The sequence below is a fragment of the Zingiber officinale genome, chromosome 6B (genome assembly GCF_018446385.1).
Source record: "Zingiber officinale cultivar Zhangliang chromosome 6B, Zo_v1.1, whole genome shotgun sequence".
NCBI classification, from domain to species: domain Eukaryota; kingdom Viridiplantae; phylum Streptophyta; class Magnoliopsida; order Zingiberales; family Zingiberaceae; genus Zingiber; species Zingiber officinale.
Genome location: NC_055996.1, coordinates 98,185,557 through 98,200,252, shown reverse-complemented (window position 1 = coordinate 98,200,252; position 14,696 = coordinate 98,185,557). Strand labels below are relative to the sequence as shown.

At 33.7% G+C, this 14,696-nt stretch overlaps 1 protein-coding gene across 1 annotated transcript; it reads right to left on the bottom strand.

The window, feature by feature from the left end:
* Positions 1 to 1,279: 1,279 nt before the first annotated feature.
* Positions 1,280 to 2,377, bottom strand: LOC121990461 (transcription factor MYB61-like). The gene is made up of 3 exons (XM_042544590.1): positions 2,144 to 2,377; positions 1,928 to 2,057; positions 1,280 to 1,834 (listed from the first exon to the last, which is right to left on the bottom strand). Exons 1-3 carry the CDS (start codon positions 2,340 to 2,342, stop codon positions 1,414 to 1,416), a joined length of 750 nt encoding a protein of 249 aa, XP_042400524.1. The 5' UTR covers positions 2,343 to 2,377; the 3' UTR covers positions 1,280 to 1,413.
* Positions 2,378 to 14,696: the final 12,319 nt, after the last annotated feature.

Sequence of the window (14,696 nt, the reverse complement as noted above, 5' to 3'; positions counted from 1 at the left end):
ACGATATAGCCGAGCAGTGGCTCTACATCCTAGCACATCCAGTCGGAGAAAAGGTAGCTTCTCGACAAACAACAAGAGCAGTGAACGACATAGTTGAGCGGCGGCTCTAAACCATAGCACCTCCAGTCGGAGAAAAGGTAGCTTCTTGATAGACGATAGGAGTAGTGAATGGCACAACCTAGCGATAATTCGAAAAACCTGAAACACCCGGTCAGGATGTAGAGTGACGGAACATACTAACCGTCCAGTCAGTCAGATTTGTAGCCTCCTTTGACTAGACTTAAGGGGGAGACTCGTGATAGGGTGATGACAAGGAGCCTCACAGAAGATGAGTCAAAGCAGGAGAGAACAACGATCATGGAGGTAAAAGTAAAAATAGTCAAAGCACAGGTCCCCAGGCCGGGCGTAGTGGGTCGAACGGGATACTAGGCTAGTCGCACATGGCTGTTCAGACTGCTGACTGTGGGGAGCCTGTGATGGTGGCCAGAGACAAGGCGTAAATCCCTCGACCCTTGTCCGAGTCGGACGCCATGGCTGGTCGGATGAAAGGCAGCCCTCCGACAACAAAAAAGCCGAATAAAGGAAGATAGCTCTATTTAGTATGACTGAGCGGGGACGTCCTTGCTGAGCGGCCTTCGGTCGACGCCCGGTCGACCTACAGTGGGACCCACTAGCGTATCTCATCATATCCTTTTGGAGGTTTTACTGACAACAAAGCATGTCTAGCAATCATATTGTTCTTTAGAAGCTTACAGCATGCTACATTAGTCATTTATGTGCTCGCTTAAGAAAAGGTGTTAGGGATACTTTTTGACTTGTCTTTTCCTAGGACGCTTTGGAAAATATGAATATGCTTTGAAATGCGTGCGTAAACACTATAATTGTGGCAAAAAGCGAATACGCTCGCCCCCAACGCCCCCGCCAACCCGTCCCAAGGCCAACATGGAGGAGGTAAATCATGAGCAGCTACTAGCTTTTGGAATAGTGACTAGCACATAAGGAAGGTATTTACACTATAAAAGGGGGATTCTCATCTACAGGTGAAGGTATGCGTAACTTTTCTATTTGACACGTATTTGTTACATTATTCTTACTATTCTCCACTGTGCCGGAAACTAACTTGAGCATCGAAAGGTCAATGCTGGGAATCCCTTCCCAGCTCAGCACTAATATCTTTGGTATTGTAGGACCATGCAGAGTCACAATTTAATCAACCTTACAGCTATGTCTCTAGCTTATCATCTTCTCTGCTCTGGAACAGGTTCAGTAGTACAAAATGAATCTTCTCCCATAACAAACAATCCAAAAATCCTCTTTCACACAAGAAAATAAACTACGTACATGATCTGTTATGTCTCAGTAATGATTCAAATCTCCAAATTGTAAACAAAGAACAGTGCACCCCAACAAACTCTAGAAGAAACCAACATCAAATTCACTGAATCCGGCTTCAGCAAGATCATACGACAGTGACCTCATCAATCTCGGACAGCCATTGCCGTACTGTTCTGAACTCTCAAAGTCTTTCTTCTCATGCCATGCACCAACGCACTCACTGTCGATCGCCCAAGTCCAGGCTGCATCCCCAATCACATTCCAGTCGCTGCTGTTTTCTGAACCATCCAAGAAACCATCTTGAATGAGCAGCGAAGAAGGGTCAAAGCCTGGCTTCTCCTCCATCGACAACCCAGCTGGCGCCTTTACCTCACTCAGCGGCATGTGGCTGCTCGGGTCGATCCCCTGCTGGCAGAGTTTCTTCTTGAGGCTTGAGTTCCACATGTTCTTGATCTCGTTGTCCGTTCGTCCCGGCAAATGGGATGCAATCAGTGACCACCTACACCGGCAATTAATTGGAGCTAGCTCCATGTCAAGCTCAATTGAGAAAAGACTAGCTAGCTCGATCTTTCAGCATTTTCGATGGCGGTACCTGTTTCCGAGAACTTGGTGTAGGCTCACAATCAGGTCCTCTTCTTGCCGCGAAAGCTTGCCTTTTTTTAGGCCGGGCCTGAGGTAGTTGATCCACCGGAGCCGACAACTTTTACCGCAGCGGCGAAGTCCTGTAGTGATCATGAAAGAAAGGATTGAACTGGTCTGCATGTCGAAAAATATTTGCAGCTAAACGAAGAAACATATAAAGCAATGCCTGCTGATTTCGGCACAGAGCTCCAGCAGTCAACTCCATGTGTGATGACATGAGCGTAAAGCTTCTCGTCTTCTTCAGGAGACCACAAGCCCTTCTTCAGCTTCTCCTTGGAACAACAAGAAGGTCTTCCCATTTCCTCCAAAGAATAGTAGAAACAAGAATCTAGTGCTTGCTGAGCAGACCTTTGATGCTCTTTCATTGGGATGAATTCGTCAGTATTTAAGGTGCGCAAAGTGGTAGGAAGACACAGGGAATGAATAAAGAATTCTGAAAAGAAGCGAGCAACAGTTGAGTTAGGAGTGGAGGGAAGGATTTGGTTGGTTGAGAGTTGATATATATTTTGATTTATTTATTTTCCTTCTTCACTTGCAGTACTGATGAGCATGAAGCTTCCTTGGATTGCAGTCTTGTCTCAAAAAAATTGAGGGGAGCAGACATTTGTTCATGCATCTGGATCAACGTGTTCTTGACATACTTTTCAGTAGTACTGTTGTTGATGAATAGTTTGGATGCTTTTGTCAAGAATTAAGTTATTTTGTTTCTGTTGTTACACATGGAGATCGATTGGAAGAAACTTGGCCACTAATTCAGCTATGCAATAAATTCGGAATATAACTTATGCACGCTTATAAATTGACTTCTAGAATATTTGTCTCCAGAGGAATTTGATATTTTTATTTTCAAAATATTATTTCGGATGAAGAAGTTCCTATAGAAATTGAGCTATCATCCATCCCAGCAAAAGGCCTTTCACACGGTAGGCATTTTAAGACGTTAATCAGGTATTTAAAGGTCCACTCTCAGCTGTGACACACCGAAAAATTTTTATTCTAGTAGGTTGATAATTTTAAAAACGTTGACCGTTTGAATGAATCTTCGTGAATACTTTTTTGATTTATCTTGATGATCAATAAAAAATTTCATGTGGAGCCGGATCAATCACTTTTAAGATTAGTCACTTTAAAGAGCTGGATACCTAGATTATCCAAAAAGAACTCTATATTTTTTAGTTAAGACCAGGTATCCAACTCATGTTGACTAATCTTGGATGACTAGTCCGATCCTACAGAATTTTTTATCGACTACCAGGATAAATCGAAAAACGTTCACAATATATAGTATAACATTCTTAGATTAATTATCTATTAAAAAAAATTCATCCGTTAATTTGTTAAATGTGCAGCTTGATTTTATATGCTTGGAAATTGAATTTTTACTCCTGAAAAAAAAAACTCTAATTTTTACTCGTGAACCAAGCATATGAATGTGTGATATCATTGGATCGAGATGACTTAGAGATGAAGTTGTTACAGCTTGCAAAAAGTTCGTAAAGATGGCGAAAGCTTTGCCTAGAGAGAAGAAAAATGATACACAAGAGAGAACAAGGAAAAAGGAAAGAGAAAGAGAAATGTTTTTATAAGTGAAGAACAAAAAATCTTAGAGAATCTTCCTCTGACCTTCACCAAACTTTGATATGTTGTTAGTAGTGATCTAAGCTAGGTTTCTACCAATTTGAATCAATCAATCCTCTATTTTGCAACTACAGAAATTTAAATTTTTTAGTTTGATAAAATTTGTTAATTAAAATCCAACTCATTTGGATGAGTAGTCAGATGATTATTATACTCAGAAGGTATTGAATGAGTAGTCAGATGATTGTTATAATCAGAAGGTATTGTTAAAAATAACTTGATACACTCATTATTTTTAATAGTAGAAATGTTTAGTGACACAAAGCATATGTTTTGGTTATGACTTGAACACATCAGTAAAAGATAAATATTGTAGAGATAAAGATGTTAAGATGCATGTATAGACATATGAAGATGAACAAGATAAGAAATAAAAATATTAAAAAGAAAATTGAAATTACATCTATTAAGGGAAAACTTCAAGAAACGTGTTTATTATAGTATATATATATATATTTGGACAATCAATAAATATTCTAATTAGGAGATGTGAAACTATGACAAATATACATATCAAATGAGTAAGAGAAAATTCAAAAAAGAATTAATTAGTAATGATAAAATATAATAAAATTTATATAAATATAGATAATAATATAATAGGAAGAATTAATTTAATAACATAGAAAGATCCAAATATCCGACTCCATTTGATGGGATGTGACTTAATTGTCGTATAAAGTCTACGTTTCTTTCTCTCCGCAAGGATTTTTCACATAAAATTTGATGTCCAATTTTAAATTCACTCCCCTGATTTACTTTCCCTTCCCAATCCATCCATCCATCCATTGACGCTAACCAACAAAACAAAACCTAATTGTGACTCAAAACTTCAACAAATCTCATCCAAGATCCTTGTCGGCACCGTCTATAGCACGTACTCAAGTAACAATCTCCCCTTTTTTTATAACCTTGAAAGAAATTAAGATCGCATTAACATCGGTCATAATCACAATTCTTACAAGCCAATCCAACTTTCTCTGTTTTTTTAGTCAAGTATCTACTTTCAATCTTTTACTTTTTGTTTGATTCATTTAGCTGAGTTGGTCAGCATGCCGACACTCCATGCAACAAGAACAATACCAGAGCTGATCATTCACAGAGAATGATAAGATTAATTAGAGCTGAGAAGCTCCACTTGTCTGAAATCCTTATTATTATTATTATTATATGCATCCATCAAACTCAACCAACCAACCAGTCCAACAACAATCTCTGTCCCTTCAATTAAATTAACTTGAGGGTGTGGTAATTGGTCTGATCTGCATGCATGTTTCAGTGTCTTTTTCTGTCTCTAGTGTGGTTGAGCTTGATTTACAGTTTCAGGAAAACCCCCCAAAGGTAGATCTTATGCAGTAGCAAATGTCTGTAGCTCAGTGTTTGTGGTGGTCTGTTTCAGATTCATTACTGAATGAAGAGGCAAGCTAATGCAATTAACCAGCTTCACAAACTAGAAATTTCAGAAACTCAACTTACTATCGACTGCTTGGCTGGATGAGATGGAGTAGGGAAATGGATAATTTATTGTGATCGAGTAGGCTGTTGTGAAATTAATTTCACAAATGGATAGAAATTAATGTCCAATTATGAGCAACTTGATAGAGTGAGAGGGAAAACCTCGAACAATTCTCATTTTATATAGAATAGTTTGTGATAAGGATGAAGGCACTAGCTTGTATATGAGTATAGAGCTAACTTGTATATGTGAGTGTGCTGACTGTTGAAAAACTGAATGAAAAAACATAGAAAATGTATATGAGAGTTTAGTTCTGCATTGAGAGAGTTTTATGGCATTGAGGCTGATTTATATATTGAATCACAACTTTTTAGAGGCGCAAATCTAAAGCCTGAATTGCACTTAATCTGAGATTAGTCAATTAGATTTGATTGAAGGATGATAAATTTATTCCAACCTTTAACAAAAATTACTCAAATATACAACAATCCATGAATTAGGTTGGTTATATGCCAAGGTTCCATTGCCCAGATGGGCTTTAATTGGTTAACTTTACAAATCCTTGGGCTACTTAACAGTTCACCCCAATTAGCAAAAACAAAGAGGAGAGCAACCACAAAGATGATAACTTTGGCAATATAAAGAAGTCATGCAGTTCATTTTGGTTTAATGATTTTGAATTAAACATATCCACCCGTATTCTCCAATGCTGCTCAAAGTAATATCATTTAAGATTGTTTTCTCTTCTAATTTCATATTTGTTTGTATAATAGTTACTATTGAACGTAGACCATTTTCATGGCTGTGAAAATCAGTTCTAACAAAAAAAACCCATAAAACTCTCTTCGGTTCATGTTCATCGAGATAGAATAATAGAGCCTAATCCTAAAATGATTAGTACTCCATAGGAACAAGAATCATTGCTCAAGCTCCATTGGTGTGGTACAGTTATAAAATATTTAGGGAAATAAATAAATTTGAATTTTAATTGGGACGAATATTCTGAAGGTCAGTCTTTAAGCGTGCATAAATTGTGCTCTCGATTTATCTGATAAACAAATTAGGAGGAAGACCATCTAACTATAGGATTAGTTGGACGAAGGTCAAACAACTAGATTATATATGAATAAAACCATTGCTCCAAGTTTGTCAAGATCTCCTACCTACAAATGAGAAGAGGTCCATAGATTCAAATAGTATACAATTTAATTAAAAACATTATAAAACTATATTTAACATTTGTAACTAATCATTATATATTAACTTTCAATATATGATATTAATATTAACACTTTAAACACCATCATTTCAATATTATGAAACATGAATAAAATTACTCCTGTCATAAACACATGAAAAATACAATACAATTGTTATATCTTTATAGAGGAAGTAGCAAAATCATAAAAGGAACAATAACTACAATATGGATATAATTACAATAATCAATGGAAATTTCTATTTAGGAGGTACACTTCCCCTGTAGCTGGAGAAAACAGGTTTATCTATAATCAACATACTCGGCGAAGTGGTGAGATTGGTAATTATGATTATGGGGTCCTAACCTCATAAACCAGTTAACTTATTTTTATTACGCTAGGGAGAACAATATAAACTCCACGAGTGGGAATACTTATTTTAATGAGGTTCATAAATATGGTAAATCACTAGAGTCAGATATACGAGTGCAAATAAGGTTATATTATAGTAAAAGTAATTTTGCTACGTCCCTCCGTCCTCATATAACAATGTTATATAAAAGAAGATAAATTATGGGGTCAATTTATAGTCAATCGCTAAGTGGCTAGAGGATAGAAGGAGTTATTTTTTAAAGGCATGCATTCGCCAAGAATTGATCCCCGTCCCATTGTAATAAATCTGTCACTTTCTAACCAACTAGACATCTCGTGGGGACGCAAATAAGGTTATATGGTTAGATGGAAAATGATATTGTCATTCAGGCAAATAATTTGATTTAAGTTAGTTGAGATGGCCATGTACAAGATCCAATCCGGGTGATCCTACTAGTAAACCTGATTATGGTTTGGAATCGACTGTTTGACGGTTCGGAACCGATAATTTGACGGTTCGGAACCGTCAATTTGACGATTCCTGACCCTTAACCTTAACCATTCAAGACAATTATGTTTCATAGTTCAGAACAGCTAATTCACTGTTCGCCAGGGTTTGTCACGGTTCAAGATTATTATATTAAAAATTTTAAAAATTAAAATTTATTTAAAAAAATGCTTGCACTTATTTAAGTTTCCCACATATTCCCGTAGGGTATAGGGGAATCAAAGTTCATGTAGTTCTTTTACATTTTTACCCTTTTTACATTTAGAAGTGACATTGTTATTCCCGTTCTCATTGTATTCGTTCCTTCGGTATCAAAATTTTTGACTTCGTCATCTGAAAGTTGCATTCCTTGGTTTCTTTTCTCAACTTTGGTCCAATCGTTGAGTAATGTTTGGGCTTCTAATGAGTCATGAGACAAAATCGATCGTCATTAATCTAATATGTTGCTATCGACACTAACGTATACTTCGCAGCAACAGTTGACACTAAACAAACTAAAATTTTTTTTTGTGATCACAAAAAGGATGGGAAAGCTTTGAACCTTCAATGACCATCACTTTAGATATTGAAATTTTCACTATTTGTTTTGTTAAAATTAAAAAAAATCATAAAATGATTCTCAAGTTTCTATGTGGGACTTGAGATCCTCATGGATGTTTCGTCCGCGTTTAATAAAAGTTGTGTTTTTATAAGTTTTAAAATATTATTAATAGTTTATTGTGTTTCAGAAATATTAATTTGTATTCAATATTTTACATAATATTATCATATAAATAAATTCTAACATTATATATAATATTAACGGATTAGGAAAAGAAGAATCTTTAAATAGAATTAAAGGGTTATAATATAAAATTAACAGTAAAACTTTTCGTTTAAATATAGGATCTAATTAAATTAAATACAATTAAATAAATTTTAGGAATAAAATAAAAATATTTTTTTCATTTAATTTTTATAGCTAATATTAAAGAAGATAAATATTATTAATATATTTATTTAAAATTAATATTATACTAAAAAAATCTTTAAAACTAAATGAGCAGTGAGATAATAAACACTGGAAAGTTATTCAATTGCATTGTTAAATATTTTTAAAATTTTACAAATATTAGTACAAATATTCTATTATTGTAAAAATAAATATATATTAGTATTTAAATTTTGTGTAAAAAATGAACATAATAATTCTTTATATTAATGGTAATAATTGATATGTCCAATGTGTTGGTATATCATGTGGAAATTCTTTAGGTCTTATTCCATTAGTTTTACAAAATTTGTCTCATTATTTCATTATAAATGGATGTGACCATAAATAAGAAATTGTAATCCTAATTGTTTTAATACGATTTTTAAAACTTTTAATTCATCTTGAACACATATATTTAAAACATGGTTGACACATATATCTAAAATTTTTAATTCGCTTTGAACACATATGAAAAAAAATAAACCACGAATAACAGGTTGACAAACAAATTTTAGATCTTTTATACAAGTGATATTAGAACTATTATAAGTTATGAGCAGTATATGATTCATCAAAAATTCGATAAGCTAACAATCCTTTTTAGAGTTATCGATCCAATGGCAAGTCACACCCATATAGAATGTATTTGCCAATAATCACTCCAAAAATTGAAACATAAATAAACTTTATTATTTAATTTACTAAATTTATCAATTAAATTCTTTTTTCTTATTTTACTAATTTTTTAATTATATGAGTAAGTGCAGTCCTAGGAATACATTTAGCATATGGATTACAAAATTCTTTACAAAAATCTTCAAATGTGCATTTAAATCCAAAACTAAAAGAAAGATGTTGTAAGAAAATAAATTTAATTAATGATTCTCTTAATTTATTATGAGAATACAAAAATAAGTTTGAATCAGTACTTCCGATAGTTAAAGAAAATCTAGATAATTGTGTTTGATCTTCAAATGTGTGGTGTAAGTTGAATATTTCATATCCTATAAGTTATTATTTTGTTGTTTACACATTTCTATTCTTGTAAATTTTTTGCCTAACTGGAATTGCAACATTTTTATTTTGCAAAATTGGAACTGCCTTCATGTTTTCATCTGTTGCCTAATTGGAACGGCCTCATTTTTTTGACATTAATATATCTCCTACCTAATATATTGTCATTTACACATTTCTATTCTTGTATTGCCGCCATGATTGTCATAAACCAATATAAATATAGTAATTCAAATGATTTTTCCAGAGAAATAGATACATAAATATTTTTGGTAGAATTTCAAAAAATAGGATTTCAAAAAATCACTTGGAAATGAGTTAGCTTGTACTGTGAAATAGATGGAATTAATTGAAACTTGATCAAATTTAGAGGAAAATTTGAAATAAATGTAATTTTGTCAAATAAGGTTGATTTAGGAAAACTCAGCCGATGCATGTATCCAATTCTTCCCTAATGCAACTTGAGTCCTAGCTAACATAACAAGAAGAGGACATATTCTTCGTCACTTATTTGAATTACATATTAACTCAACCTCGACACCTCTATAAATTTATCAAAAAATCAATTGTTTAATCTTACTAATTTTCTTGATACAGCATTTCTAATTTTCTTGATAGATAAATTGAAGTTTCATGCATTTTACATTTTGAGTTGCATCAATTGTTTAATGTTACTAATTTTCTTGATACAACATTTCTAATTTTCTTGATAGATAAATTGAAGTTTCATGCATTTTACATTTTGAGTTGCATGTAGTATTTTTTAACTTTTATTTATTTACTTTAATATCTTCAGATTTCGATCGTATCTATCCATAAACATGATTACATTCAGAGGTTTGTGGAATAACTCAAAAAAATGTTTTACTGACCTAATTTGTCATAACATTTAAAAGCTGTAAAATTCTCTTACCAGGGATCTCAAGCCTGACAATCTATTGCTTGATAGATATGGGCACCTAAAGCTGTCAGATTTTGGATTATGCAAACCATTGCACTGCAGTAATTTTCCAGATTTGCAAGAAAAGGATATTTCTAGTGAAAGAGACATCACTGGGTCTTCACAGAATAATGAATGGCCTTCCATACTGAAAGGTACACAACAGGAACAATTAGAGCATTAGCAAAGAAATAGGAGAAAATTGGTTATCTTTGTTAACTAGTTATTTTCCATTATATGTGTTGTAATTGAGGTGCATGCGGCCTGCTTGTTTATGGAAATCGATGCATTGTTTGTCCAAATACTTGAATTTGGTTACTATGGGAAATGATTTGATAACACCTTTACTAACAGGACAAAGCTAATAACTTATAGGTATACACTCTATTCAAATCTAGGAAAACATGCCAGCTAAATTCACCTTAATCATATTTGTCATAGAAGTCAAACTGATGCTGTAAACATATTGCTCATGTTAGTCATTATGTGAAAATCATATGATAAAAATTAGTCTATGAAACAAGAGGATCTGCCTAAACGCGTGGCCTAATGGTTCAACTCCAGAGGTTTAGCTACTAGTTTCTTGTCATTTTAGTTACACTGAGGTGCAATCTTTTCTAGATTAGTATCATTAAGGCACATATGCAGTCTCTCCTGCATTTACATTCATCATGGTATCTAGTTCTAGATTGATGATATAATTTACCTAAAACTGTTCACTATATCACATGGTGCTTCTTGGGCAGAATCTTGATGGACAGGTTTTCTGTTTAAACAATAAAATGGTATCGAGGAGGTTGCTTACAACACCTTAAATACTTGAAGAGATAGGTGCTAGGTAAATTTTAGTTTACATGAGGTATGTTTGTCTTAAATACAATATTTGTTCAAATGCTATGCTTTGTTTGCAATATTTATTCACATGCTTTTGCTTTGATTTACATGGGGTATATTTAGATTTGTCATTACTTTATCATTACCTTACAATTATCTTGTAGTTACCTTTACAAATACTTGAAGAAAGAAAATAGAGCTGAGTATGTCTCATTTGTGGATCCTGCTGGTCACATACCAACATGTGGTGTGGCCGAAGAAGGCAGTAAATTGTCACAACATATTGCTGAGTAGTTGAGAGCATCAAACAGAGATAGTATCTGCTTCATTCCATATAACACTGGGTAAGATTTTAATTATTTATCAATTTCTACTACATACTAGTCAATGTTATATTTTCATTTGTGCAGGTACCATTGGATCCTGACTATAATTAATGAAGATAAGAATATGATATATTTATTGAACTCTTTGAGTAATAGGAACCGAGATCATACTTGGCAAACTATTGTGACCAAGTAGGTAGTAGATTATGTTGATTGTGAATATATACATTAAATTCATTAGAGGTTGATAAAATAACTTTCTATTTTTTACAATGTAGTGGGGTCAAGTTATACAATGCATCAAGGGGTATTTCAAAAGGACCTCGTTTTAAACAATTGACGGTATGTGTTGTGACTATGTATTTAGACATCAATTAATAATTCTTATTATTTGGATTATGACTTATTGATGACATTTTCAATTTGATTAGGGTAATCTAAAACAAAAAGGTGGTGTTGAATGTGGATATTATGTAATGCGGTACATGAAAGAGATAGTCTTGGATGAATATCCCAAATTGGAGATGAAGGTGAATTTCTTCTTTATAAAATATCTTCTTTATGAAATATTGAATCATTTTACATTGACTCCCAAACTTTTGTTTATGTTTCAGTTTGCAACATCAAAAAACAAACAGTATTACAATCAATCTCAGTATGATGAAGTCAGAAGTGAATGAAGCGAATTCGTCTACTTCTATATAGGTGCTTAAGTATAGGCTGTGATATAAATTTTGGATTGTATTTAGAGATTTATGGATACAAAAACTTTTGGGTTATGGTTAAACATGTCTTTTATGAATACACTTTTGGATTGTATTTGATACATATTTATGATATAATTGTTCAATTTTGATTGTGAAAAATATTGTGTTGGAGTAACATATTATCATATACTCTTTTGGTCAATTAAAATTGTATTGTAGTAAAATATTGTCAATTACTTCGACGGTATAAATAAATGATGGAGTAATACAACACAAAAGACTACAATACATTTAATTAGTGGCGTAGTTAAAGAAATTATTTACTTTACTACTGATCAAATTTGGGAAGTAGTTCGTATAAATTACTTCGCTACATGTGAATTTATTTGTTGTAGTAAAATATGTTCTATTACTTCTATACTATGATAAAGTAATACAATAATATATACTTCGACTAAGTCAAATTATATGGAAGTAAAATAAAATATTTACTCCACCAAAATTTAAAAAATGTGAAGTCGTATACATATTTTACTTTGTCAAACAACGTAACCTATGAAGTAATATATCATCAATTATTTTGGTATTTTAACTGGTCTTGATGAAGTAATAAAGTTTTTTTACTTCAAAAACGGTTCGATTTTGAACCGGTGATAGACTTCGGTAACGTGAGGTGAAGTAAAAAATTTACCCTTTTACTTCACGTGCGTCTACTTCGGTAATTAACTACCTATTACTTCGGATAATATCCGAAGTCTATTGTTGATTTTCACATAGTGTGAGAATGGTCGAGTCCATATTCCATCGGGTGTTTCGTTTCTATGTGTCGTCTCAACGACCCATAGCTGTCACTGGCTTGAGATTTATAGAAAGCATTGCAGTGTTTATATTTTGCACACAATTCTCCCAATAGAAGAGTGACTTTCTCAAAATATTTAGTGAAAATAAAAGATTTTAGAGGAAAAATTTTCTGAACCTTAGAACTAATTGTATCAGTACTTCTTTGTATTTCGGGTATCAAAAAATGTTTGGTCTTATCATTAGTGGATTAAATGTTGGGATCCTCGTACGGATTCAATATTTTCTTTCCCTTCCGAGATCGAGATGATGAACTTCCAAGACCTCTTTCCATTGTAGTTGAAAGTTGGAAACAAAAGTGCATAGAAATAGGGACATGAAGTTGAAAATGTGTAGAGAATATGAAATTGAGAATGAGAGTAAGATGAATTGAATTCTCTACTTATAGAGAGTTTGGATATTAACGAACATTGAATCATAGCCATTGATAAAAAAAATATTAAATGATCTTAACCGTTGAAAAAAATATCAAAAAAATAACCCCACCCCTCAAACAACTAGGTGGTTCCAATGCATACACAACAAAAAAAAACTTGAACGGAAGGACCGAACCAGTGGTCCGTCAATTTTTGGAGGCCTGAAACAGTAACTGACTTGACATCCTACTGGGTCGGTTACGGTTTGGCCTGGCAACCTGACCAACCCATTGACCGTGCGATTATGAGCCCGGGCTGGATTTAAACGAGACCCGACTATGGAACCAAGCCGGGTCTAGGCTGGACTCGGTCCAGGTCAGACCTATCTGCTAGTTGGCTTGGTAGAATAGATCGTGTAGGCAAGATAAATCAAATAACTTATTTAAAGGTATTTTTATCGGCAAATAATCATTTAATATTTTCTTTAGCCAATAAAAAAAAACTATATTCTATATATTGTTTGTCTGTTTTATCCACTGGAATAATTATATTATTTCTGATCTATTCAATTCCAATTTCCAAGCTTAACACGCTTAGCGCTTAGGATTTAATTCATTTGTTCTCATAAAAAAGAAACAAAGCAATGTGGTTCCGAGAAATTGCTTTCAAAAATAATATTTATTAGGACATGGAGACATCTCGAGGGTTGAATAAGTTTGATCGCTTTTTGTTATATTTAATTTATAGTAAACATTTTAAAGTAATGCTAATGTTTGGTTTTAGTTTTCTTGAGATGATTAATCTAAAAATCTGACTCTTACAATCTCTTTGATTATGAAATCTCTCTTTTTTGGAAATTTTCTAGAGGCAGAGAAGTCTCGAACAAATTTGAAACAAGAACACAATAAAAACAAGGAAGTAAATATATGATACAATAAAAATCTTGTCTACTTGATCTCTTGTTGATTGGAATGTCTCTTGTTAACTCGGAAATATAACAACACTTCACCTCAGAATCCCCCAAAACTAGCATGATAAACTATGCTTCAAATCTCGTGAAAATCTCTTTTCTAGGGTTACTTCAATGTCTTTTAATCGATTAGGCTTACTCCTAATCGATTGACATATTAGACGACAATTCAAAAACTTACATAATAGCTCTTTTACGAACGCCTAGTCGATTGGTGATGTTAGTACCCCGAGGTAGTTTTGATGTGCTCAACCGAGTTAAGTTAGGTCGTGTGTATTTGATACCTTGTGTCTAAGTGTGTAGGAACTTAGGAGCACAGGAAATCGAGCGAAAGACGCAGTTAGCGAGAAGGACGGCACGAGAGAGAGTCGACGGACTCGGTGCGTCTGAGGGATGAGGTGTTACGGAAGAGTACGCTGGCGGACGAGAAGGGAGCGCGTGGCGTTTCCGAGAGACGAGAAGCTGGACCGGAAGCTTGCTCTAGAAGAAGGCCGGAAGATGGGTCCGGGTGAGCCCAATTCTGGATGAATGAAATACCCAAGCGATCAGCGCAGCGGAAGAGTAAACG